The sequence below is a fragment of the Xiphophorus hellerii genome, chromosome 14 (genome assembly GCF_003331165.1).
Source record: "Xiphophorus hellerii strain 12219 chromosome 14, Xiphophorus_hellerii-4.1, whole genome shotgun sequence".
In the NCBI taxonomy this organism is placed as follows: Eukaryota; Metazoa; Chordata; class Actinopteri; order Cyprinodontiformes; family Poeciliidae; genus Xiphophorus; species Xiphophorus hellerii.
In genome coordinates, this window is record NC_045685.1 from 4,794,558 (window position 1) to 4,822,543 (window position 27,986).

Below are 27,986 nucleotides of genomic sequence, written 5' to 3' on the forward strand. Positions count from 1 at the left end.
CAGTAGATATGACGTTTCTGCAAGTTTCAAGAAGTTACATTGAAAAACTTAAAGATCTGAACTGAATAGAGGAACATTCATTTATTTAGAAACAAGTTAATTACATCTTTGTCAGAACCAGTTGGTGTTTTCCAGCTCTGACATTTGACTCGACAGTTTTTACTCCTGGTCTACCAAACCACATCCCCTTTTTACTCAATGTGTTAAACCTCAGGACTCTTACTGACAACCAGTTTCAGCCATTTACTGACATACCTGTTACTAAACAGACAAACGGACAGACCAATACTTTATTAATACCCACGTAGGGAAATTCATGTGTCTAAGTAGCACCTAACTCTCCCAAACCACACACACCATCAGTGCAGTACTAGAAAAACCAGTCATATTTTGTTACTAATAAATGCCCATGTCAGCAGGCCGTGTTGTGCAGCTACAGCTCTAGAAAAAAAATGAAGAGCCCCACTGAAAACCTCCTGGTTATTCTATCTAATGTTGATTTCTAAACTCTTCCTGAGTTAAAACATCAGTGTTTTTGTTTCTAAGTGAATATAAACTTGTTCTCTTTGAGGTCTGAAAGCACTGCATCTTTTTTCGTTGTTTTCACCACTTCTCATTTTCTGCTAATAAATATTACATTTTTGCTCAGAATTTCGGAGACATGTTGTCAGCAGTTCATAGAATAACAGGACAATGTTCATGTTACTTAAGCATATACCTGTAAAGAGTAATATCAGAGAAACTGATCATTTTAACTTTTTCCAGAGCTGTGCATTCGGTTGCCATGGTGAGTGATTGAGCACTGGACAACTTTACGTCAGAGATTCAGCTTTAGGGAAACCAATTATTCTCCTAACCAAACAAAACCATTAAGACAGACGAGTCTTAATGTCTGTTGACCAACCAGTGACCTCAGGTCCATTCCTCCAGAGCTGCTGTCCTTCAACAGCTTCATCATCATCATCATCAGTCACTCAGCTCTGCAAAGTGTGACCATACGATCCTAAATGCAGATAAACTTTTGTTTTTGTCTCTCTGAATATTATTTATTTGCCTTTGAAGAGAGTCGAGGTGAACAAACTGTCCCTGGTGCATCACATAGTCACACATTGAGCAGAACGTATCCTGTTGGGTTTGTGGTCTAAAAATGTTTAGCATGGCTGCACACCATGCAAAAGCATCACCATGTGTGTGACACACACACGTGCCCCCCCCACACACACATGTTTGCGCACCCCATCTTTGCGGGGACTTTCCATTGACTTCCATTCATTTCTACAGCCTAAACCTTACCCCCTACCCTTATCCTAACTCTATCCATTACAAACCTAATCCTAACCAAAACTCAATTCACACCTTAGTCCTAAATCTGACTCCTGACCCAAAAACAGCGTTTCCCCTTGTGGGGACCAGGCTTCGGTCCCCACAAGGAGCAGTGGGTCCCCACAACATAGTATATGTCAGGAAAATGGTCCCCACAAAGTATTAGAAACAAACGCACACACACACACACACACACACACACACACATGAAAAGGTTTTAATGTCAACTGCAGCCTGCAGCAGATCGTTCAGGTCGCTGTTGTTCTGCTAAATGTTATTGTGAACTTGCAGATTCTCTCTAATTCAGAGTCTGAACTAGTCATGGATTCTCAAATATATTTAAATATGTTACAGGAACCCACTAATATTTAGCATGTTAAAGAGACAGGTCAGTCTTCAATAAAACCATTTTTCAGTAAATTTTGAGTTAAATTTATAACAATGTTCTTGCCAGCCACTGATTCAAACCGCAAGAACTCTTCAGCGTTTTGAAAGCTTCACCTTGACTTACTAGTTGTTGTTTTTGTCAAATTGTTCAACTTTTGTCTTTTCTGACCATAATTGTTTTTCTCCAGAGGTTATTTGACTTCTCTAGAGGGCTGCTGCAGCAATGATCCAGGAAATAGAACCCAGTTAAAGATTGTGGCAGAGAGATGGAAGGTAAGACAAGTTTATTTTTATAGTTTATTTTTATAGCACAGTCTTTAAATTTAGCAACAAGGCAATTTAAAGTGCTTTACATGATGAAAACGTGACAACTGACAAGCAGGAAACGTCACATTACAGTGGGATTATAATACAGACTACAATTAACATTCCAGACATTATTGATAGATCTTAAAAGTACAAACAGTAGTATATTCAAAGCAAAAATCTTTACTTGAAATAGAAAAGCTTTAATACCAAAATCATGACCACATTGCCAGTTCACTTTGTTCTTCACATGGTCTGATAAAGCAGAACAGCAGGCAGATGCTTTACAGGGACTGCATCTCCAGATTCTTAACCATATTCTTCACCCACTCTTCATTTGAGTCCACACAGATGTGGCGTGCCCTGAATGTTATTAAGCTGAAAGAAAGAAAAAAAAAAAAACATTACAGATTTCTATTTCTCACAAAAGAGGAATGGAAAAAACAAGCTTCACTTTGAGTAAAACCAAGTCAGAATTGATCATTTTATAACAGAGATGAACAGGAACCCAGTTCTCAGTACTTACACAACTGCACTTGTGGCGCAGCGAGGATCAGTCCTGTAATATGAAGAGATTTTCTTTTTGCTCAACCGGTTTCTGTAGAATTCAAAGCAGCAGTTGTCGGGAGCACTTGCACCTGAAAATGACACCATCAGTTAATGACGAATTTTGAATGAACATGAGTTACAACAACGTTTAATTTCCCTTTGGGATCAATAAACGAACTTTGAATTTGAATTGAATCAGAATCAAAATTCCTTTTGTTTTTTGTTGCGCAAGAAAGCACAAAATTAAAAAGTAAAATTTAATTGAATGTAAGATCAGCTGATGGGAGAAGAAGCGTCGTCTCCAGGTGAACTTACTGTTGCAGAGGACCGTGGACAGCAGAGCGGCTCCCAGCATGCAGAGCAGGACGATGTTAGCAGCCTTCATGATGACCAGATGTTAACGATGATAGAGATGCTCTGGGTGGTTTGAACAAACAGCGGACCGGTGCTGCCTTTATCAAAGCCTAGGTGTTAGAAGAGGCAGGGTCTCTGTGGCTACGCAGCGCCTGAACGCCTCTGAGATGGTGAAACTTTCCACTTGGTTAGACAGAGTGGTAGATTGAAGAGGAAATGCTGTGGGTCGACCAGAAAAAAGCATGAAGTCAGTGAGCATCAGTGAGCTGAAGAAATAAACCCCATCACAGATCTCTATTTCAGTTGTTTGTTTTGGGATAAACTTTAAGTATGGAACAAGTAAATCCTAACATTATTTTTATAATTGCAGTAAATATGGTGTTAGGATTGGAAACAGACTAAATACACATAGAAACAGTGCTGTGCTTTTGCATCCAGCCCCTTTTCCTCTAAAACACCTAAATAAATTCAGTAAATTAAATGTGTTTATTTGTATCATGTTCAATAATGTCTTAAGTTTGAATACATTTTTAATATAGGAGCAGATTTTCTTATTGTCGCCCCCTGCTGGTAAAAGTTAGCCAAGCTCATCTGTTGCAGGACCTGGAGTTACTTCTGTTAAACAGCAAACAGAAATAAAATAATGAGTTTTATGTTGCTGGTAAGTTGTGACTTTTAAAGGGATCTGCAACTTTAGTACATTAATGCTGAGATAAACTTACATTACTTAAATATTATTTTTTAGGACTAAAACCTCAGGGATGCTGTGGTGGTGCAGAGGTTCAGCACAAACCACTTAAGGAGGCTTTAGTCCTTGATGTGGCCGTCGCACGTTTGATTCCCGGTTTGGTGACCTTTGCTGCATGTTCCTCTCTCTCTTTACCTACTTTCATGTCTTAGCACTTTGAAATAAACCACCACAAAAAAATAAAACAAAAAAAAAGACTGAAAACTCTGAACCATTTGTTAAGAGTCAGGTTTATTTTTGAACAAAAGCAAGAAAAGGAAAACATCCAGCAACCAAAGGAAACATTTCTGTTGATTTTGTGTTTGATTAGAGAAAATGATGAAAACAGAACAAGACAAGGAAAAATGAATTCAACAAAAATCCGATTGGTTCCAGTCACTGATGTAGGATAGTTCATGTACAAAAAGAAATGATACAAACATCAACAGTGATTACATTTAAAAGCAAAATCTTTGATTATTTGAAACAGAATAATTCTGATACTAACAGCATGATCACTTTGCCAAATGTATTTTATTGGACTTTTAATCTGGACAGATGGCAGCAACTTTAAAAAGACATTCTGTCCAGAAAGTTCATAACATTCTTCACCCAGGGCTGACTTGGATCAGCACAGATGTTACGTCCTTTTTTTCCTGTTAAGCTGAAAGAAAAGACATTTTTCTCAAAAGAGGCACAACAATAATAAATGAACTTTGATATTAATAGAACTAACGCAAAGTCAAAAATAAAGCAGAATAATTAACATTCAGAGAATAACAGGAACTCAGTTATCAGTACTTACATAACAGCTCTGAAGGGGCAGCGATTATCAGTCACGGAATATGAAGCGACGAACTTTTTGTTCATTGGTAATCTGTAGAATTGAAAGCAGCAGTCGTCGGGACCACCTGAATCTGAAAACGACATCGCTCGTTAATGAAGAATTTTGAATGAACATGAGTTACAACAACGTTTAATTTCCCTTTGACATTAATAAAGTCATTTTGAATTTGAATTGAATTAGAATCAGAACTCATTTTATTGTCATTGAGCAAGAAAGCACAACAAAGTTAAAAAAAAACAACTAAGATTTGAAATTGATTTGAATGTAACATCAGTTGATAGGAGAAGCGTCGTCTCCAGGTGAACTTACGTTGGCAGAGGACCGTGGACAGCAGAGCGGCTCCCAGCATGCAGAGCAGGAGGATGTTGGCAGCCTTCATGATGACCAGATGTTCCTCTGATAGCGATGATCGAGACGCTCTGGGTCTTATGAACAAACAGCGGACAGATGCTGCCTTTTATAAATATTAAAATATTTATAAAGGCGTAGAGGTGTCAAATGAAAGAGGAGGTGTTGGTGGTTTACACGATGACGGTATGCTGCTGCGATGGTGAAACTTTCCACTTCATTAGAAAGAGTAGATGGCAAAGGAAATGCTGCTGTGGTTGGACCAAAGCTGCACCTTAATAGCAAGAAATAAAAAAAAACGTCATGTGTAAAACTTCTATGATTCCAAAAGAAAAACGAAAAACTCTGAAAAAGGCTGAAATGAATATATTTAAACCTTTATTTACTGAATGATTTGAGGTTGTTGTTTTTTTTTTAGTCTTTTTTTTTGCGTTTTGGTAAGAAAACAGAATTGTGTTTGATGTTAAAGAGTTCAGCTCTGATCCTGATAAGTTCTGGGTCAGGAAAGTAACACGTATAGTCTGGAGCATCAAGGGCCTACTTCCTGTCTGATGATGAGACAATTTAGATAATCTAAAGCAAAAGAGGGACGGGGGACGTATTATAACGTTTTCCTTTACATTCCCTTCTTTTCATTATGATGAAATAAGTTAGTGACGGGGGTTGGGCTTAAAAACCATGGAAGAAAGTCACTGACAAATTCTTTCCATTCTCAGAAACATGTTCTCTGGAAGGTGGAGGATGTCTCTGGCAGCACCAACCACCACCCTCATGGAAGGAGGATGACGCTGATGAAGCATGTGGACAGGAGCTTCTGCAGACAATCCCTCTTGAGATTTTGCCTGAATCGAAGGCGACTGGCAGGATCTCCTCCGGATGTCTTCTTTCTTTGGGTTCAGAGGTTTCTAGAACTTGAACGCACCGTTAGAGTGACGTTGTTACTACACTGTGATCTGTTCGCTGCGATCAGGTGGATTGACGTCTGGACGGGGTTCGACTGGCGGATCAGGAACTCGTCTGCAGTGGCTCGCGTGGACACAGCTGGTTCTTCCAGCAGTCCGAGTCGCAAACAGCCCCAGGAAGAGTCCTTGCCAAGTCGCCGGTGTTCTCCATGGAGCTTCTTCAGCACCGTCCGGTCAGCAGGCTTCAGTCGGTGCTGACGGATCTCTGCGGGGGTCAGTATGCAGCTTTCGCAGCCTGTAAGACTTCGTAAAGAACAGCGGAGAGGTTGTGCAGTAGGATGAAGGCATGTGGAAGGGCCTGGCCTGTTCCTTTACAAGGTCTCTTACCACAAACAGTGCATGATTTGCAGTATTTACTGCATAGCTGACAGAGTGGCATGGTCAGGCCTGCACTGTCTACGCCATAGACATTTCTCACCTGTGGAGGCAAAAGGCTGTAGGCCATACAAATCAGCAAGAGGGGCTGAGTGTGTAACAGCGAGTCACAGGCTCGACGAACGGCAGAGTAAGATGAAAGTTTTCTGTGACAGCAACAAATGTTGAACATTCAAATTCCTTGTTTGTTTGCCCAAACTTGGCTGATTTAGTCTAGTTTTTACACCAAAATGACTTTTTTCCAGCAGGTTTTCTGCATGTTTTTCTAGATGTTTTCTGCAGTTGGGTTGTCACTGAGCAACCTTTCTGAACCGTGACAGATTGTCGTTTCAGGTGTCTTTAACCACCAAACCGAGTCAAGCTATACATACACACATGTGTTTTTACTGACCCACATAAAAACACAAAATATATTTCTCCCCCTCAACTTCCTCTTTAGCTGAATGTTGCATAGGCCAGCTTCTCTGCATTAGCCATTAGCAAACACTGACTACAAATGTAGACATGAGAGACTCGTATACGTTCAAATGAAGCATTTGAAAAAAACTTGAAGAACATGAAAGTTTCAGGATTAGTAGCTAGACGTCAATGTCAAATTTACTTGTATTACACGTTTGAAAACATAAACATTTGACCAAAGTATTCCACAATGTACATCAACCATCATAACACAAAATACATCAGCAAAACAAAATGACAAACGCGAATAAAAAATATATTCAAAGCATCAGAAGAATGTGAAAGCTTCAACCTGATTTTCAAGACTACCAGAAACAGCCAATGAGCTTTCTCACCAAGATGGATAGAGTACAAAAACATTGATATGGATAAATTCATACCATTAAAATTTATATTGACACGAGTGGTGAGGTCTACCTCCACTTAAACCTCAGCTAAAAGTCTGACTGTATGGTCCCAACTGTACATGAACGTTTGCTCCTCTTTTCATCTCTCTGAATATAATTAATTTCCTATTAAGGAAATTTGAGGTGCAACAAACGGTCCCTGCTGCAGCACAAAGTTACACATCGAGCAGAACGTATCCTGTTGGGTTTGTGGTTCTACCTAGAAAAGTTTATCATGACTGCAGAAACACATGAAATGGGTTCAGTGTTGAATGTTGCTGACAGCCGATTGTTCAGGTCACTGTAGCTTCGCTAAACATTGTGCAGTTTGTTCCAGTTTGTGGTTTGTTCCCCTGAAGATCACGGATGTAAAACTGAAAAATCGAAACATCGGACAAGACAAACACCTGAATAAATTTTAGATTCAAAAATGATTGAATTCAAGCTGTCTCTGTACTTCCCCTTTACATATTTTTGATGGCTTGTAATCTTTTATTTAAAATGTTCTTGTTTTATATTTTTATTTGACTCCCACCATTAATCAACCATTTTTAAAAAATGTATTAGTAAAACTTTTAACATATTTCACTAACAATAACTTTGTGTACAAAGATTAAATCAATTTATCTGTAGTTCCATAGTATGAAAAATATTACCAAACAATAACATTAGGTATTGGCTGATTATTAATTATTTCTGCTTTTAGCTCATTGCTGAAAACCAGCGGGAGTTTGAACGCGATGTCCCCGGGAGACAGACGCTCTCTCTCCGCCCGTCAGCCGGTAGAGCGGGCGAGGCGAGCCGGTGGCGGAAGCGGAAGCAGACATGTCCGAACACGACTGAGCATTTCGGTAAATTAAGCGATATGTTAATATATCGAGCAGATATTTCATATTTTACTGCGCTAAATTGTCGCCTAATAACTAATAGGCTTAACGCAAACGATATTTAAGAGTTAAATTACTGTTGTTTATATATTATGAATGGATGTTTTTGTATTATGAATATATGTAAACTTTACACTGATAGCTTTTGGCAGCGTAATAACTTACGTACGTCTGTCTGTCACTGTCGCAGTTACGTGCTACAGCGATCCGCGCGCCTTTTGCGTCCACCAGTGAACGACGCGCGGGAAAATCAGGAGTCGGAGGAGATTCAAGGATTTCTCACACAAGCACCAAAGAATCAAAGCAACTCCAGGTATGTTTTTGATTAAAAAAAAAAAAAAAAGTGACATTATATTATGATGTACAACTAAATAAAGTTGATTTTATATTCTACCTTCGACATTAAAAACCTAATGTAAAAACTAACATGTACAAAGATCTTTTAAGTTTGAACACCTCTTCAATCTAAGAGCAGAATGTATTCTTTTCGCCCCCTGCTGGTAAGAGTTAACTAAGACAATCTAATCAGGGACTGGCTGTTAATTAAAACAAATCACATAAATAAAATTTAGTGACATGCGTTTTATGTACAGGTTACCTAAATAAGTTGCAAATTGATAATAAAACAATAAATCAATGTTGCTCTTAAACCCGCCTAGCTTAAAGCTTCCTTATTAATATTAAAAAAATCAGAACCATTTGACAAAGTTCCATTTATTTTAGAATAAAATCCAGTAAAAGAAAGCATGCAACAACCAAAGGAAACATCCAGAAGACTTTGTGTTTGATTACAGAAAAATAGAATAGAAAAGCAAAAAAAGGGGAAAAAACAACAATCAAAAACTCCACTACAGTCAATTCTGTAGGACAGCAGGTGTTGTACAAATTGTAGCGTAAACAATGATTACTTGAACCAAAATCGAATGCCAAAATTAGAATCACTCTGCCACACGCCTTTTATAAACCTTCATATGATCTGATAAAGATGGACAACAGGCAGATCCTTTAACGGGACTTTTTCTCCAGAAAGTCAGTAATCGTCTTCACCCAGCGCTGCTGTGCGTCCACACAGATGGAGCGTCCTTTTTTTGTCGTTAAACTGAAAGGGGAAAGAAGACAAGTGAAGAGAAACTCGCCAACGAGCTTCACGTTTTACAGAAGGAAAACAAAGTCAAAAATAAAACAGAACAAATGAACGTATATGACACACAGAGGACAGCAGGAGTACTTACACGATTCCACTCGACGAACAGCGGGGGTCAGTCTTGTAATATGAAGAGAAGAGATTTTTGTCCATGCGGTATTTGAAGAGATCAAAGCAGCAGTCGACCGGCATATTTCCACCTGAAAAATGAGACGGTCAGGCTGACATCAGCTGATGGGAGAAGAAGCGTCGTCTCCAGGTGAACTTACTGTTGCAGAGGACCGTGGACAGCAGAGCGGCTCCCAGCATGCAGAGCAGGAGGATGTTAGCGGCCTTCATGATGACCAGATGTTCCTCTGACAGCGACGACAGAAACGCTCTGGATCGTTTGAACGAACATCAGGCTGCAGTGCTGCCTTTATCAAGACCCAAACATGAAAAAAAAAAAAAAAATCTCTCAGAAAAGTCTGGGTTTCTGTGGTTTTGCAGTGACTGAATGCTTCTGTGACAATGAAACTTTCCACTTGATTAGGTGGAGTGGAAGATTACAGAGGAAATGCAGTGGCGGTTAGACCAACATGCATCTCCACAGCATGAAGTAAAAAACATTTTACCACATGTAAAGCTTCTATGATTCTAATATAAGATAGAAACAAAATTTCACAAGACTTAAATTACATGTATGTATTTGTGCTTTTATCTTTGTTTTTACCATTTACTGCATGATTTCATGTTGGATTTTACAATTTTTCCTAAAGCCAAACAAACAAACAAACAAAAAGAGTTATTAGGCATCATAACCAGGACAGAATTGAAGCATATCAATTTGAATTTCACTCTCTGTATTATGAGGTTCATTTGATTTTTATATTTCGGAATATGAATTAAATTTATTTGACATGTAAAATATCTTCCTATGACATTTGTTGTGAATTGGCTCAGTATAAATAAACTGAATGGACTGGAATTAGTTGTGAATGACGTCAAGTAATAAACCTTAGGAATCAAACTTAAAAAACTTTAGAATTATTATTTTTTTTTGCAGAAATAAGGTGAAACCTCATATTTAGTGCTATATAATGAAGCATTTAGTTTCCTGCTGATAAAAAGTCAGCTTGTACTTTAAACTTGTTAAAAATTGCAGAAGCTGTTCCACATCCACTCATCAGACTCACCTGATTCGCATCCAACGATCAGCCTCCCAGAATCAAAACGCTCCAGTTGAATTCAAACATTGTCAGATCTCCCTGCTGTGCGACTCTATATTCAACCACCAAACCAGATCAAACTTTACACACACACACATGTTTTTTTTTTTACTTTTATAACCTACATTAAAAAAAGCATTAAAATATCTTTCTCCCTCAACTTCCTCTTCAGCTGCACTTTCTGAGGCCTGAATCTGCATTAACACTCAACAAGAAGAACTCACTACAAACATATACATGAGGCAAAACACTTGAGTACAGGAATGTTGTAAAAAAAATAAAAAAACAAAAGCATGAAAGTTCCATAATTAGCAGTAAAATGTAAAGGTCACATTTATGTGTATGCTTCATTTAAAACAACATAGTTGACCAAAGTGCTTCACAATTTACACCAACCTTAAAAGTTTTGAACTAAACCTTTACATCCTCCATCCATTATCTCCACACTGAGCACTGTTGAAGCCCACAGCTCAAAATCTCTCAGATTACTTTAATAAAGTTTGAAGTAAACATGAAAAATGACTTTTTTGACCCAAAATGGTCGCCTTCCTGTACATTTGAGGAAATACTTCCAACAGAATCTTTGTATTGATTTGGAAGGATCTATCAATGTAACGAATTTCAGATCTCTATGATGTACCATTTGGTACATCTACGAGATAGGCCCCTAAACTATCAAATTAAAAACTTTTGATTTTACTTGTTGGGTGAGTTTTCGTTTATTCCCCCAAATGTCTATTTTTGGTGGTCACACTAAGAAATCCTGCGATCACAACATGCTGCAGGTCTTCAACTCCAGTCCTCAAGTTCAACTTCCTGCAACCTTTAGATCCCTGGTCCAATCAAATTCATCAAATGACTGAATCACCTCCTCGGTTCAGTTCAGTTCCTCAGAGTCCTGCTAATGACCTCATTATTTGACTTGGTTGTGCTGAAATAGAGACGCATTTCAAAGTTACAGGACTCCGGCCCTCAAAGCCTTTAGATGTCTAGAAAGTGGACCCAGAATCGAACCCTGTGGTACCAAACAAGAAAGAGGTTCTGAAGTGGTAAAATTTTTCATGTTTCATAGTTTAAAATCAAACTGGAAGATTTCAGCAACGTCATTCACATTTAAAAACGTTTTTATTTAAATAAAATAAATCATTATCTTTACGATTTTAGAAATAAAAGGAAGTTTATAGATTGGTCTGAAATTCAAACAAACTAAGGAGTCAGGTCCAGGTTTTTTAGTTCTGCATGTTTTAAAACATCAGCGATAACATTTGAGTCATAAACAGCTTGAGGATTGTGACAGTTTGTAGCAACAATTTCAGGGAAATATACAAAGAATGCCTGGTTTTTAACTGGAAGGCTAAATGCACAAACCCAACACAAGAGTCCTGACAGAGAGAAACTGGTGGTACTTTAACGCAGTGGTCCCCAACCACCGGTCCGCGGACCGGTACCGGGCCGCGCAAGAAATAATGAACTACTTCCGGATCTTTTATTTTGAAAATCCTAAACCGGATTTTACCGGTTACGTCTTGCGCGTCAAAATTGAGCCAACTTGCAGCAGAATGAGTAACAAAACAACATCAGAGTACTGCGGCGCAGAGACCTTCTCTCCTCTGGTCTGTTTAACAGCTACAGTCTCAGATCAGCTCAAATCTCCAGGACTGTCAGCAGCAGAAACAGAAACTTTATACCTGTTGGGGAAAATATAGACTAGATTTGCTTTACATTGTCCCCACATGATGGTAATGATATAGTAGGATCCAATTAGATTCTTGATTAATATGGATGGTTGCTAAGTTGTTGTACTGTGTTTTAAGATCTTGTTCAATGGGCCCTTTTTTAAATTTGAGCCCCTGACCCTCCAAAGGTCTCTGCACGGCCCTGGTGCTTTTGTATTCAGCCCCTTTTCCTCTAAAGCACCTAAATAAATTCAGTAAATTAAATGCGTTTATTTGTAACATGTTCAATAATGTCTTAAGTTTGAATACATTTTTAATATAGGAGCAGAATTTCTTATTGTCGCCCCCTGCTGGTAAAGGTTAGCCAAGGTCATCTGTTGCACATCCAGCAACCAAAGGAAACATTTTTGTTGATTTTGTGTTTGATTAGAGAAAATGATGAAAACAGAACAAGAGAAGGAAAAATGAATTCAACAAAAATCTGATTGGCTCCAGTCACTGATGTAGGATAGTTCATGTACAAAGTTTCCAAGAGAAATGATAAAAACATCAACAGTGATTACATTTAAAAGCCAAATCTTTGATTATTTGAAACAGAATAATTCTGATACTAAAAACATGATCATTTATCCAAATGTATTTTATTGGACTTTTAATCAGGACAGATGGCAGCAACTTTAAGAGGACTCTGTGTCCAGAAAGTTCATAACATTCTTCACCCAGGGCTGACTTGGATCAGCACAGATGTTACGTCCTTTTTTTCCTGTTAAGCTGAAAGAAAAGACATTTTCTCAAAACAGGGACAAAAATAATAAATGTACTTTGATTTCAATAGAACCAAAGCAAAGTCAAAAATAAAGCAGAATAATTAAATTCAGAGAATAACAGAAACTCAGTTATCAGTACTTACATAACAGCTATGAAGGGGCAGCGAGGATCAGTCCTGTAATATGAAGAGATTAACTTTTTGTTCATTGGTAATCTGAAGAATTGATAGCAGCAGTCGTCTGGACCACCTGAATCTGAAAATGACATCGTCAGTTAATGAAGAATTTTACGTTTCATGTAGAATAATTACGTGCATTTTGCTCATTGGTTTTCAGATACTGTGCATTTTTACAGGACATAAATGTTTCTTTTAAGGTCATGTGCAAAAATCAGAGCACTCTTAACATTATGTGATTTGTGACATTATTAAATGTTTTTGTTATGCTGTCACTCAGCTGCACATGGAGACAAAGATGAACATCAACTTCAGGTCTAATCTCTAAATTCTCCTGCATGTTCTCCCTTCTAGATTAATTTTTTTTTAAGCAACAACAACAAAGAATGTTTAAATGTCATTTTCTCAATGCCACTTACAGATTCTTGACTCGACTGACTGTAACCACCCGGCAGACAGCGACACCAGGCGGAAGAGAAGAAGAAGAGCGCCACCGGAGTGAATGTGGCCACAACGAAGCGTCGAGACAGAGGTGGAGTGAAGTTTGCCCCGACACATTTAGGTGTCAGTCAACTCGGCTATGCTGTTATTAATAAATAATTAATAAATACTCTGTCAAATTAATAAATGTTCCCATAAAATTAAATAACCCGCCTTTCTTCCATTTTTGTCTTTTGTCACATTTCATTTTAGTTTCTGCTTGGCCTGTGGAAATAAAATAATAGGTAGAAAAGCTCTGACAGCTGGAAGTGTTGAACTTGGATAAAATCGCTGTAATGTTTTTATTTAAGCATAGATTTTTTTTGTTTTTTATGCCAAAGCTATGGCATTTCTGCTTGAATGAAAACCTGCTGGAGGAAAAACTCACTTTCTGATTCTGGTCCGACGATGATTCTGTGTTGATTGGGTTGGTTGACGTTGACCTTCTGATTTCTAGGAGTTGTTGGAACCTTTGCAACACGATCGGCTTCAGAGCTGAACTCTGGTGGTGGAGTCAGTCTCTGTTCATCAGTAGATGCAGTCGGTCCATACAAATCACTGAAAAATCAAACAAAATCGGCTACAACCAATCTCTTATTTAGCCTTCTTATGGTCTTAAGTATGCGCTTTTACAAGATTTTTGTGTGTGTGGTTTTGGGAACTGACGATCTGACGGGACAACCCCCAACCTCCCACTGTTCAGCTGAGACAGCTGCTGAGCGTTGCACTAAGTAGAGTTGAAACATTGGAGTCGCCAATTAACCTGACATAGATCTTTAGTTTGGTTCACCTTTGTCACTGCAGCTGGGAGTCCTCCCTGGTTTGCATTGATTAATTGTAAAGTCAACCAGCAGAACTCTGAAGTTTGCTCTTTAGTTTACACTTTTTAACTTCTTCTACTCAAAATTCGAAATGTTGCTCACATTTCATCAGGATTGGGATCAGGAGGTGCAGACATGGAAAACTTGTCACCTGAGTTGGACTCTTCATTTTGAGTTTTCTTCTCATTCACTGTAAATAATGCATGGATTGAATGTTGAACTTTTTATGTATTTATATGAAAATATATTCACATGAACATGTACAGTCAGTACCTCACACAGTGGTTTGCGCCAGTGATTTGTGTGGTGCGGAAAAAAAAGTGTTTCCACTGCAGCTTTGCGAAATAAATCAATATTGATGCAGCAAAAAAAAAGAAAAAGGAAAATCTTATCCTAGCACCAATACTTTCAAAAAAAAACAATCAAAAAACTTTTTTTTGTATGTTTACTGTATGTTAATTTATTTTCAAGATGTCAAACTGCATAATTGTCTGGCCAATGAAAACGCGGTAGAGTTCCAGCTGTACTGTAAAGTCAAATGTTGCAATGATTAACTTTTGAAATATGAATTATTTCACAGGCTATGTTTAGGTTTTATTTTTATTTTACTGCCACACTATGTTTATGAGAATTCATATAACAAGAAATCTAAAGGTTTCGCTCAGTTTCAGATGATTTACAGTTATAGCAAGCTGCAAACAGTCGGTCACTGATTTAAAGGGTGTTTAAAGGCAACCGTCATTTTAACTTGTATGAATTGAATACTTGTTCACAATGAACATCAACAAAGGAAAAACAAACAGGCAGAAATAGAACTTATCCTGTGAAGTGCTTCATCTATCCTATTTCCATCCATTTTCTAACACCCTTGTCCCTAATGGGGTCAGGAGGTGCTAGTCTCTATCTCCAGCTAACATTCCAGGTGAGAGGCGGGGTCACCCTGGACAGGTCACCAATCTGTCGCAGGGCAACACAGAAACATACAGAACAAACAACCATTCACACCTAAGGAGAATTTAGAGAGACCAATTAACCTGACAGTTATGTTTTTGGACTGTGAGAGGAAGCCGGAGAACCAGGAAAGAACCCACAGGGAGAACATGCAAACTCTGTGCAGAAAGATCCCGGGCCGGGAATCGAACCCAGGACCTTCTTGCTGCAAGGCAACAGTGCTACCAACTGCGCCACTGTGCAGCCCTATCCTATTTCCAAAAGGTAAAATTTTCAACTTTCAGCTAATAAATCATAATCTCTAAATCAATTCAAGTGTTAAACAAGAAGCTTTTTTTTCTTCTTTTTAAAAATGAATTTCTTCCAAACTCATTCAATATTTCAAAGCAAAGCAGCAGGAAATGACTCACCTATTGGCTTCATGATCAGTTTGATTAGACGGGTTGTTCTGGTCAGCTGAGCCGAACATTTCAGTCTGTTTGAGGTCTTGTTCTTCAGTTACTGCAGAAAAACACACATTTGTAAAATCATATGAAAATATGTAGATTTGCAAATAAAATCAAAATTGAAAGCAGCAAATCAAACCAAAGTTTGCAATGAAATGTGTATTTTTATTGTTCAACACAAAAATTCTCAAACAAAACTAAAAGTCTTACCAGTGAGTTCTGTGATGATGTTGATGTCCTCATCTGGTCCCCTGGCTGAAGATTCAGTTGATGTCCACTTCGTGAAAACTTCTGGCTGAAGGCAGAACTCCATCATGAACGTCTCATCAGAGCTGCTGTTGCTTCTCCTCTGCACAAACACTAGATGTGAAGAAACAAAACCATGTCGTCCTTTTTTCACATTACCCGAGTCACATGATCACCAACCGGATGTTGGACGACGACAGGAAGCAGTTGGAGGATTGTGGTGTGGCATGGTTTATAATGACTTATTTATGTGTGATTTTTTAAAATTCCTTTTCTTATTTAACTGAAACGCTGCATCTGCAAAATTGTGTTTTTTCGACATTAGCAGAATGCAGACGGTTCTGTGCACAGTTGTAATGGAAACACAGCTAGTGATCTGTTAGTTCGTCTTTATGAAGCCATCCTACCCTCAACGTATTTCATATGTTAATAGGAAATACATCATGTTCATAATGAGTGGATATTAACTTTCCAGTAGAACCTCAGAACCAAAGTAACCAAAAGTTAATCTATAGCATTAACTGTAAATGAGATCCTACAAAGGAAAGACAGACAGACAGGAAGTCTGAATGTGACTAAAGACAAATATGTTCAAACTAAAGTCACATCAGCAGCATCAACATTTAAAGGTTCCTCTCCTTTAGCTGCTCTTACCTGAGAAGTCCAGATCTGGAGTTAAAAAGAAGGAGATCCAGACGACATTCAGCAGAACCAGACTGATCCAAACTACCTGCTGCATGTTTCTGTCTGCTGCTGATCTCTGGCTTCACTCAGTCAGGGAAGCAGACAGACTGTGAACATTATAGATTAGAGCTACAAGATGAACTACAAAGTCAGATGGTTCACAACTCTGTGACGCCATGTCTAAAAATGTTCTGTGACGAACATTTTTAGATTGACCCACAGACCTAACAGCAGACATTCTGCATGAGGTGTGACTCTGTGATGCTCCAGGAATGGTTCAAACCACACTGACTGCTGCTATTAACTTGACGCAGAACATTGTCTTGAAAACTAGTATAGAGTGGTGAGATCTTTCTAGGCAAATGCAGAAAACAGACCACAAAAGCCTGAGAGACATAAGTAATCTTGCATTTTGATTTATAATGATTATAAAATAAGTATTCTTGTATTTTGATTATGCAAAGAGTTGATGTAATGAAAAGCAGATCAAGAAATGAATAACATGATGAATAAATGGTGAATTAAACTTAGATGATTATTAAAAGAAGTTTGAAGAATTAAATGAGAAAGATGATTAAGTTTAATGATTTATGATAATCATACAGCATACACAGAATTGTAACTGAAGTAATTATACATTGTGTGAAGCATAGTGGCATGTTGTTCTCAAGGTGTGTTATAATTAGAGTAGAGGTCAGGGCCAGTAAAGGGCCTGAGCTGAGCAGGAAGGCAGGGGAAACTCCAAAACAGGAACTGCAATGTTTTCTTTGAAACTAGATTAGAGAAGTGAAACCAGATAGGCAGTGGACAAAGAACAAAAAAAGATGAATCTCTCTCGACTTCAGCTTAGACAGATTATCTCTCCTAGACCTGTCTCAGGGTAAGACTCAAGGGTTTAGAGATTTTCTGGACCCATTAGATGGAGAACTGGTCAGTAGTCAGTCCATGGGAGTTGTGAGGTTTAGGGTGGGGCTGGCTATTGCGCAATAACAACATATAGAAAAGTTTATGAACAGCTATCTGACTTTTAGATATCAGCTACCAACATTAACATGGTTTCCTTTCAAGATAAGACTTTCAATTTTCAATTTCATTGAAGCTGAAAAAAACAAAACACCAGTGTGGAAGTTTTCCATCGACATTCCAACCATAAAATAAAATATTCATACCATCACAACACCAACAATTTGTGCATAGAATAAAACAGTTTGCATGCTATCGCTTGTCACTTAGATTGGTTGAGAATGGTTATTATTATCATGAGCATTTCCTTTTATTTTCAAATGGCTCTTTTTGTTGAATAGTCAAAATAAAATTTTAAGTTTATCTGTGTAGCATTTATACAGATCATGATTACATTCAAATTTTGAGTATTTAAGCATTGACTCCAGGATTTGGAGTCAATGCTCCATTGAACCTCAAGACGAAGTTTTCCTTTGTTTTGAAAACTTAAAAATTGATCCATAGACGTTGCCATCCGTTATTACTTCCATAAACAAAGTGCCCTGCTCTGACCTCTATGTTATTCTTTTGTGCTTACGGATTGCTCGGGTCAAACAGTTCACACAGAAGTCTGATTGCAGTCACACATAATTAGGTGCAAAAAAAAAATCTGAATTCACAATCGGGCTGCATAGTGGCGCAGTTGGTAGCACTGTTGCCTTGCAGCAAAAAGGTCCTGGGTTTGATTCCCGGCCCAGGGTCTTTCTGCACGGAGTTTGCGTGTTCTCCTTCTATGTTCTCTCTGGGTTCTCTGGCTTCCTCCCACAGTCTTGACCAGTCAGGTCAGACCAATTAACCTGACCTGACTGTCAGGTTAATTGGTCTCTCTAAATTCTTTCTAGGTGTGAGTGTCTTTATGGTTGTTTGTCCTGTCTGTCTCTGTGTTGTCCTGCGACAGACTGGCGACATGTCCAGGGTGACCCCGCCTATCATCTAGACCAGCGTTTCCCAATTCCGGTCCTCAGGCCTCCCTGCCCTGCATGTTTTAGGTGTTTCCCTTCTGCTACACACCTGGATTGAATATATGGGTGATCAACAGGTTTCTGCAGCACTTGATGGTCATGCAATCATTTGAATCAGCTGCTCTGGAATAGAGGCACATCTAAAACATGCAGAGCAGGGGGGCCTGAGGACCGGAATTGGGAAACGCTGGTCTAGAATGTTAGCTGGAGATAGACACCAGTACCTCCTGACCCCACTAGGGACAAGGGTGTTAGAAGATGGATGGATGGATGGATGGATGGATGGATGGATGGATTCACAATCAAGATGTGTTGTGTGAAAATAGTTTAAGACCTCTGTTCTACAGGCATCATTGAAACCACAAAATGAAGATTATCAGCTGAGGTTTTCACACCAGCCTTAGGAATGTCAACAGAGAATTTGATATGCAGGTTAAAAATATCAAGAAAATGGCAAGAAAACTAAACGTGTGCACCTCATTCTTTAAAAAAGAAAAAAGAAATAAAAGAAAAATCGAAACATTCAATCAATTTGCTCCCCGTTATAAATTGGTTTTGTTATTTAAGGCCTTTTAAGAATTTTTAGACAAAGGAACCTTCTAAAAGTCCAAAGTTCAACCTTGTGTTTTAGACTCTCTTAACCTGCTTATTTGAAACCAGATGTTTGCTAAAAACTTAGCAACGTCTCCAGTCTCTGTAACCTGCTTTCTGTAGCACCAGATCTGGTAAAAACATTGTTAAAGGGTTAATAAAGGAGCCATGTCAAAGTTTGATGTAAACATGAAAAATGACTTTTTTGAGCCAAAATGGCCGCCGTCCTGTACATTTGAGGAAATACTTCCAACAGAACCCTTATGTTGATTTGGAAGGATCTATCAATGTAACGAATTTCAGATCTCTACAATGTACCATTTGGTACATCTACGAGCTAGGCCCCTAAACTATCGAATTAAAAACTTTTTATTTTACTTGTTGGGTGAGTTTTCATTTATTCCTCCAAATGTCTATTTTTGGTGGTCACACTAAGAAATCCTGCGATCACAACATGCTGCAGGTCTTCAACTCCAGTCCTCAAGTTCAACTTCCTGCAACTTTTAGATCCCTGGTCCAATCAAATTCATCAAATGACTGAATCACCTCCTCGGTTCAGTTCAGTTCCTCAGAGTCCTGCTAATGACCTCATTATTTGACTTGGTTGTGCTGAAATAGAGACGCATTTCAAAGTTACAGGACTCCGGCCCTCAAAGCCTTTAGATGTCTAGAAAGTGGACCCAGAATCGAACCCTGTGGTACCAAACAAGAACGAAGTTCTGAAGTGGTAACATTTTTCATGTTTCAGAGTTTAAAATCAAACTGGAAGATTTCAGCAACGTCATTCTCATCTAAAAAGGTTTTTATTTAAATAAAATAAATCATTATCTTTACGATTTTAGAAAGAAAAGGAAGTTTATAGATTGGTCTGAAATTCAAACAAACTAAGGAGTCAGGTCCAGGTTTTTTAGTTCTGCATGTTTTAAAACATCAGCGATAACATTTGAGTTATAAACAGCTTGAGGATTGTGACAGTTTGTAGCAATAATTTCAGGGAAATATACAAAGAATGCCTGGTTTTTAACTGGAACGCTAAATGCACAAACCCAACACAAGAGTCCTGACAGAGAGAAACTGGTGGTGCTTTAACGCACACAAAGGATTTGCTGTCAGTAACAGCTATTGGTAAAAACAGAGGCAAAACAGCAGCAGTGGAGGAGTTAAATACACGACAACGCTTGATTCAATGTATAAATATTGTAGTTTTCGTCTTTTTTTTTTTGCAATTTTGCAGACTCGTGATTTTTTTTGCAGTAACTGGGACAGAAGACCTCCAACAGATGGAAACGTTTTGTTCAGTTGACCAAAATAACACGTCTAATCAACCTGATCATAACATGTTTTTGATGATATTATTATTTCATAATTTCATAACCTTTGACCTTCTCTCCTCTGGTCTGTTTAACAGCTACAGTCTCAGATCAGCTCAAATCTCCAGGACTGTCAGCAGCAGAAACAGAATTAAATTCTTGACCTGTAACAGATGACCTTGGCTAACCTTTACCAGCAGGGGGCGACAATATGGGTTGTTGCTATGTTGTTGTACTGTGTTTTAAGATCTTGTTCAATGGGCCCTTTTTTAAATTTGAGCCCCTGCCCCTCCAAAGGTCTCTGCACGGCCCTGGTGCTTTTGTATTCAGCCCCTTTTCCTCTAAAACACCTAAATAAATTCAGTAAATTAAATGTGTTTATTTGTATCATGTCCAATAATGTCTTAAGTTTGAATACATTTTTAATATAGGAGCAGAATTTCTTATTGTCGCCCCCTGCTGGTAAAGGTTAGCCAAGGTCATCTGTTGCAGGACCTGGAGTTACTTTTGTTAAACAGCAAACAGAAATAAAATAATGAGTTTTATGTTGCTGGTAAGTTGTGACTTTTAAAGGGATCGTAATAATATTACTTAAATATTATTTTTCAGGACTAAAACCTCAGGGATGCTGTGGTGGTGCAGAGGTTCAGCACAAACCACTTATGGAGGCTTTAGTCCTTGATGTGGCCGTCGCAGGTTCGATTCCCGGTCTGGTGACCTTTGCTACATGTTCCTCTCTCTCTTTACCTACTTTCATGTCTTAACACTTTGAAATTAACCACCACAAAACAAAAAAAAGACTGAAAACTCTGAATAAGAGTCAGGTTTATTTTTGAACAAAAGCAAGCAAAGGAAACATTTTTGATGATTTTGTGTTTGATTAGAGAAAATGATGAAAACAGAACAAGAGAAGGAAAAATGAATTCAGCAGAAATCTGATTGGTTCCAGTCACTGATGTAGGATAGTTCATGTACAAAGTTTCCAAAAGAAATGATAAAAACATCAACAGTGATTACATTTAAAAGCAAAATCTTTGATTATTTGGAACAGAATAATTCTGATACTAACAGCATGATCACTTTGCCAAATGTATTTTATTGGATTTTTAATCTGGACAGATGGCAGCAACTGTTAAAAGACATTCTGTCCAGAAAGTTCATAACATTCTTCACCCAGGGCTGACTTGGATCAGCACAGACGTTACGTCCTTTTTTTCCTGTTAAGCTGAAAGAAAAAACATTTTTCTCAAAAGAGAGATAAAAAATAATAAATGAACTTTGATATTAATAGATCTAAAGCAAAGTCAAAAATAAAGCAGAATAATTAACATTCAGAGAATAACAGGAACTCAGTTATCAGAACTTACACAACTGCTGTCTTGGTGCAGCGATTATCAGTCATGGAATATGAAGAGATGAGATTTTTGTTCATTGGTAATCTGAAGAATTTATAGCAGCATTGATAACTTCCATCTGAAAACAACACCGTTAGTTAATGAAGAATTTTGAATGAACATGAGTTACAACAACGTTTAATTTCCTTTTGACATCAATAAAGTCATTTTGAATTTGAATTGAATTAGAATCAGAACTCCTTTTATTGTCATTGAGCAAAGAAAGCACAACAAAGTTAAAAAAACAACTAAGATTTGAAATTGATTTGAATGTAACATCAGCTGATGGGAGAAGAGACGTCTCCAGGTGAACCAGACACATGCACAGGGGTAGGGGGGGCAAAGGGGGCTTGAGTCCCTGCCCCTCTTGTCCTTGATGCCCCTAGTCCCCTTTATGAGTCTTTTTTATTTTTATTTTTTATTATTTTTTTATCTATATCTCACAAGGCCTGTTGTGCATCTCAGCAATAATATTTAGCTCACTATAATAATTTAGCAAAATAAACTGGCTGCCCTCAGTCTAATAATGACTCAGTTTCTCTGCCTCCATGTTGTTCATGGGTCCATGGTGAGGAGGGGGGCGGATCTGTGCCTCTAACTATCAAATTATGGGCAAGAATATTTTTCATAAACTGGTTTGTGAATAAAAACGTAGGTCTGATGTTGACATTAGAAAAACTGTTTCTATTTATATTTTCACAATTGTCCTCGCAATAGTGGGACAAAACCCGCCTCACCCCTAAACACAGTTTTAAGATCTTGTTCAATGGGCCCTTTTTTAACTTTGAGCCCCTGACCCTCCAAAGGTCTCTGCACGGCCCTGGTGCACCACACCTAAGTGGAATAATTAGGTCATTAAGGCTCTGGAGAATTGGAGCACTCTTAACATTATGTGATTTGTGACATAATTAAATGTTTTTGTTATGCTGTCACTCAGCTGCACATGGAGACAAAGATGAACATCAACTTCAGGTCTAATCTCTAAATTCTCCTGCATGTTCTCCCTTCTAGATTAAATTTTTTTAAACCAACAACAAAGAATGTTTAAATGTCATTTTCTCAATGCCACTTACAGATTCTTGACTCGACTGACCGTAACCACCCGGCAGACAGCGACACCAGGCGGAAGAGAAGAAGAAGAGCGCCACTGGAGTGAATGTGGCCACAACGAAGCGTCGAGACAGAGGTGGAGTGAAGTTTGCCCCGACACATTTAGGTGTCAGTCAACTCGGCTACACTGTTATTAATAAATAATTAATAAATACTCTGTCAAATTAATGAATGTTCCCATAAAATTAAATAACCCGCCTTTCTTCCATTTTTGTTTTTTGTTACATTTCATTTTAGTTTCTGCTTGGCCTGTGGGAATAAAATAATAAGTAGAAAAGCTCTGACAGCTGGAAGTGTTGAACTTGGATAAAATCGCTGTAATGTTTTTATTTAAGCATAGATTTTTTTTGTTTTTTATGCCAAAGCTATGACATTTCTGCTTGAATGAAAACCTGCTGGAGGAAAAACTCACGTGAACTGTCGATGATTCTGTGTTGATTGGGTTGGTTGATGTTGACCTTCTGATTTCTAGGAGTTGTTGGAACCTTTGCAACACGATCGGCTTCAGAGCTGAACTCTGGTGGTGGAGTCAGTCTCTGTTCATCAGTAGATGCAGTCGGTCCATACAAATCACTGAAAAATCAAACAAAATCGGCTACAACCAATCTCTTATTTAGCCTTCTTATGGTCTTAAGTATGCGCTTTTACAAGATTTTTGTGTGTGTGGTTTTGGGAACTGACGATCTGACAGGACAACCCCCAACCTCCCACTGTTCAGCTGAGACAGCTGCTGAGCGTTGCACTAAGTAGAGTTGAAACATTGGAGTCGCCAATTAACCTGACATAGATCTTTAGTTTGGTTCACCTTTGTCACTGCAGCTGGGAGTCCTCCCTGGTTTGCATTGATTAATTGTAAAGTCAACCAGCAGAACTCTGAAGTTTGCTCTTTAGTTTACACTTTTTAACTTCTTCTACTCAAAATTCGAAATGTTGCTCACATTTCATCAGGATTGGGATCAGGAGGTGCAGACATGGAAAACTTGTCACCTGAGTTGGACTCTTCATTTTGAGTTTTCTTCCCATTCACTGTAAATAATGCATGGATTGAATGTTGAACTTTTTATGTATTTATATGAAAATATATTCACATGAACATGTACAGTCAGTACCTCACACAGTGGTTTGCGCCAGTGATTTGTGTAGTGCGGAAAAAAAGTGTTTCCACTGCAGCTTTGCGAAATAAAGCAATATTGATGCAGCAAAAAAAAAGAAAAATGAAAATCTTATCCTAGCACCAATACTTTAAAAAAAAAAAAACAATCAAAAAACATTTTTTTTGTATGCTAATTTATTTTCAAGATGTCAAACTGCATAATTGTCTGGCCAATGAAAACGCGGTAGAGTTCCAGCTGTACTGTAAAGTCAAATGTTGCAATGATTAACTTTTGAAATATGAATTATTTCACAGGCTATGTTTAGGTTTTATTTTAATTTTACTGCCACACTATGTTTATGAGAATTCATAAAACAAGAATTCTAAAGGTTTCGCTCAGTTTCAGATGATTTACAGTTATAGCAAGCTGCAAACAGTCGGTCACTGATTTAAAGGGTGTTTAAAGGCAACTGTCATTTTAACTTGTATGAATTGAAAACTTGTTCACAATGAACATCAACAAAGGAAAAACAAACAGGCAGAAATAGAACTTATCCTGTGAAGTGCTTCATCTATCCCAGGGGTTTTCAAAGTTTGAAAGGGTGAGCCCCCCTCCAAGGAGCACAATGCCTGCTGCGCCCCCCCCCCCCCCCCCCCCCAATTATCAACCCACACACAAACAAATGCCTCTACAAAACACCTTCTAATAGCTTTTATTTTAGAACCATCTCATCTTTTAAAATGACACTTTATCTGAATGAAATGTAACACATGAACATTTTAAAACATTTCCTCCCTATTTATTTATTTTATCAGGGCCTTTGTATGGCAAATACGCCCTTTTTTCAATTTTGTAATGATAAGAACAACCCCAAACTCATTTTTCAACCGTTTTCTCAAACAAACGTTACATCTGAGATTCTGAGTTTAATGTTTGAGACACCAACAGTGTTTTTACATCTTAACAAAAACATTTTGATCAGATCTTTGGAACACATCTGTAAATGTTGCACATTTCCTTGAAATTACTTATGCCAGAGCTTGTCTCCCCTGCATTTTTCTTTACTAAAAATTTGTCCATTCTTTCTCTCACATCAGTAGACAGCAAGCAGATAGCTTCTTTTCCGGTTTATTTTTTCCCTCGCACCGCGCCTCCCCTAAAGTGCTCTGGCGCCCCCTAGGGGAGGCGCGCCTCACACTTTGAAAACCGCCGATCTATCCTATTTCCATCCATCCATTTTCTAACACCCTTGTCCCTAATGGGGACAGGAGGTGCTAGTCTCTATCTCCAGCTAACATTCCAGGTGAGAGGCGGGGTCACCCTGGACAGGTCACCAATCTGTCGCAGGGCAACACAGAGACAGACAGGACAAACAACCATTCACACCTAAGGAGAATTTAGAGAGACCAATAAACCTGACAGTCATGTTTTTGGACTGTGGGAGGAAGCTGGAGGGAGAACATGCAAACTCTGTGCAGAAAGATCCCGGGCCGGGAATCGAACCCAGGACCTTCTTGCTGCAAGGCAACAGTGCTACCTACTGGGCCACTGTGCAGCCCTATCCTATTTCCAAAGGGTAAAATTTTCAACTTTCAGCTAATAAATCATAATCTCTAAGTCAAGTCAAGTGTTAAACAAGAAGCTTTTTTTTTTTCTTTTTTTTAACATGAATTTCTTCCAAACTCATTCAATATTTCAAAGCAAAGCAGCAGGAAATGACTCACCTATTGGCTTCATGATCAGTTTGATTAGACGGGTTGTTCTGGTCAGCTGAGCCGAACATTTCAGTCTGTTTGAGGTCTTGTTCTTCAGTTACTGCAGAAAAACACACATTTGTAAAATCATATGAAAATATGTAGATTTGCAAATAAAATCAAAATTGAAAGCAGCAAATCAAACCAAAGTTTGCAATGAAATGTGTATTTTTATTGTTCAACACAAAAATTCTCAAACAAAACTAAAAGTCTTACCAGTGAGTTCTGTGATGATGTTGATGTCCTCATCTGGTCCCCTGGCTGAAGATTCAGTTGATGTCCACTTCGTGGCAGAAGTGGACATCAAGTCCAGTTCTGCCTTCAGTTCTGGCTGAAGGCAGAACTCCATCATGAACGTCTCATCAGAGCTGCTGTTGCTTCTCCTCTGCACAAACACTAGATGTGAAGAAACAAAACCATGTCGTCCTTTTTTCACATCACCCGAGTCACATGATAACCAACCGGATGTTGGACGACGACAGGAAGCAGTTGGAGGATTGTGGCGTGGCATGGTTTATAATGACTTATGCATGTGTGATTTTTTAAAATTGCGTTTCTTATTTAACTGAAACGCTGCATCTGCAAAATTGTGTTTTTTCGACATTAGCAGAATGCAGACGGTTTTGTGCACAGTTGTAATGGAAACACAGCTGGTGATCTGTTAGTTCATCTTTATGAAGCCATCCTACCCTCAACGTATTTCCTGTGTTAATTTCCCAGGTTGAACTCGTTACCTACAGGATCAGTGATCAATAGGAAGGTGAGAGGTCAGCCCAGAACTACACAGGAGGGCATAAAGAGCTGGGACCATGTCATACAACAGGAATTTCTTTTAAAGGTTCCGTCTCTCACAGTTGAGATGTACGTACGAAAAAATCTGCAGACATTTCATTTCTTTGTAGATGGAAAAACTTGAGAAATAAGTAGTGTATGAAATACTTATTTTCTCCACTGATTAATGCGCTAACATGCTGTCCAAGAAAAAATAATGGTTCATTTAAAATTATAAAGAGACTTAGGTGATATGATATTCATGTTTATGATGAATGGATATTAACTTTCCGCTAGAACCTGAGAATTTAAGTAACCAAAAGTTAATCTATAGCATTAACTGTAAATGAGATCCTACAAAGGAAAGACAGACAGACAGGAAGTCTGAATGTGACTAAAGACAAATATGTTCAAACTAAAGTCACATCAGCAGCATCAACATTTAAAGGTTCCTCTCCTTTAGCTGCTCTTACCTGAGAAGTCCAGATCTGGAGTTAAAAAGAAGGAGATCCAGACGACATTCAGCAGAACCAGACTGATCCAAACTACCTGCTGCATGTTTCTATCTGCTGCTGATCTCTGGCTTCACTCAGTCAGGGAAGCAGACAGACTGTGAACATCTTATATTAGTTACAAGATGAACCACAAAGTCAGATGGTTCATGATTCTGTGACGCCATGATGAACATTTTTTATTGAACCACAAACCTAACAATAGACATTCTACATGAGGTGTGACTCGGTGATGCACCAGGGACTGTTGGTTGAAACCACAAAGACTGCTGCTGTTAACTTGAAGAAGAACATATAGAAAAGTTTATGAACATCTATCTGACTTTTAGATATCAGCTACCAACATTAACATGGTTTCCTTTCAAGATAAGACTTTTAATTTTCAATTCCATTGAAGCTGAAAAAAAAACAAAACACCAGGGTGGAAGTTTTCCTTCGACATTCCAACCATGAAATAAAACATTCATACCAGGCGTGCCGTGGTGGCGTAGTGGTTAGCACGACACATATTTGAAGGCCTTCAGTCCTCAACGCGGCCGTCGTGGGTTCGACTCCTGGTCCCGACGATATTTGCCGCATGTCTTCCCCCCTCTTCTTCCCTGTTTCCTGTCAGCCTACTGTCATATAAGGGACACTAGAGCCCACAAAAGACCCCCTGGAGGAGTAAAATATATATATAAATATTCATACCATCCCAACACCAACAATTTGTGCATAGAATAAAACACTTTGCATGCTATCGCTTGTCACTTGGATTGGTTGAGAATGGTTATCATGAGCATTTCCTTTTATTTTCAAATGGTTTTTTTTTGTTGAATAGTCAAAATAAAATTTTAAGTTTATCTGTGTAGCATTTATACAGATCATGATTACATTCAAATTTGGAGTATTTAAGCATTGACTCCAGGATTTGGAGTCAATGCTCCATTGAACCTCAAGACGAAGTTTTCCTTTGTTTTGAAAACTTTAAAATTGAT

At 38.3% G+C, this 27,986-nt stretch overlaps 3 protein-coding genes and 1 long non-coding RNA gene across 6 annotated transcripts; 1 reads left to right on the top strand and 3 right to left on the bottom strand.

Annotated features, from left to right (window-relative positions):
• Positions 1 to 1,575: 1,575 nt before the first annotated feature.
• On the top strand, positions 1,576 to 13,722 carry LOC116733422 (uncharacterized). The gene is made up of 7 exons (XR_004342024.1): positions 1,576 to 1,711; positions 1,899 to 1,983; positions 3,665 to 3,751; positions 5,558 to 6,016; positions 7,730 to 7,874; positions 8,101 to 8,223; positions 13,303 to 13,722. It is a non-coding gene; the product is annotated as an uncharacterized LOC116733422 (long non-coding RNA).
• On the bottom strand, positions 1,980 to 9,466 carry LOC116733420 (eotaxin-like). Of its 3 annotated transcripts, none has more exons than XM_032584270.1 (3): positions 9,324 to 9,465; positions 2,543 to 2,654; positions 1,980 to 2,394 (listed from the first exon to the last, which is right to left on the bottom strand). In XM_032584270.1, exons 1-3 carry the CDS (start codon positions 9,391 to 9,393, stop codon positions 2,301 to 2,303), a joined length of 276 nt encoding a protein of 91 aa, XP_032440161.1. In that variant the 5' UTR covers positions 9,394 to 9,465; the 3' UTR covers positions 1,980 to 2,300. The 3 variants fall into 3 exon arrangements, with proteins under 3 accessions (XP_032440161.1, XP_032440159.1, XP_032440160.1); XM_032584268.1 differs by lacking the exon at positions 9,324 to 9,465 and adding an exon at positions 2,881 to 3,071 and having other exon boundaries at positions 1,994 to 2,394; XM_032584269.1 differs by lacking the exons at positions 1,980 to 2,394; positions 2,543 to 2,654 and adding exons at positions 8,607 to 9,009; positions 9,143 to 9,254 and having other exon boundaries at positions 9,324 to 9,466.
• LOC116733421 (eotaxin-like) lies at positions 3,879 to 5,021 on the bottom strand. The gene is made up of 3 exons (XM_032584272.1): positions 4,803 to 5,021; positions 4,452 to 4,563; positions 3,879 to 4,310 (listed from the first exon to the last, which is right to left on the bottom strand). Exons 1-3 carry the CDS (start codon positions 4,870 to 4,872, stop codon positions 4,217 to 4,219), a joined length of 276 nt encoding a protein of 91 aa, XP_032440163.1. The 5' UTR covers positions 4,873 to 5,021; the 3' UTR covers positions 3,879 to 4,216.
• Positions 12,561 to 27,100, bottom strand: LOC116733417 (uncharacterized). The gene is made up of 6 exons (XM_032584267.1): positions 26,971 to 27,100; positions 25,943 to 26,122; positions 25,697 to 25,787; positions 23,291 to 23,451; positions 21,742 to 21,847; positions 12,561 to 12,709 (listed from the first exon to the last, which is right to left on the bottom strand). The coding sequence occupies exons 1-6, from the start codon at positions 27,053 to 27,055 to the stop codon at positions 12,616 to 12,618; spliced, it is 717 nt and encodes a 238-aa protein (XP_032440158.1). The 5' UTR covers positions 27,056 to 27,100; the 3' UTR covers positions 12,561 to 12,615.
• Between the last annotated feature and the right edge of the window lie 886 nt (positions 27,101 to 27,986).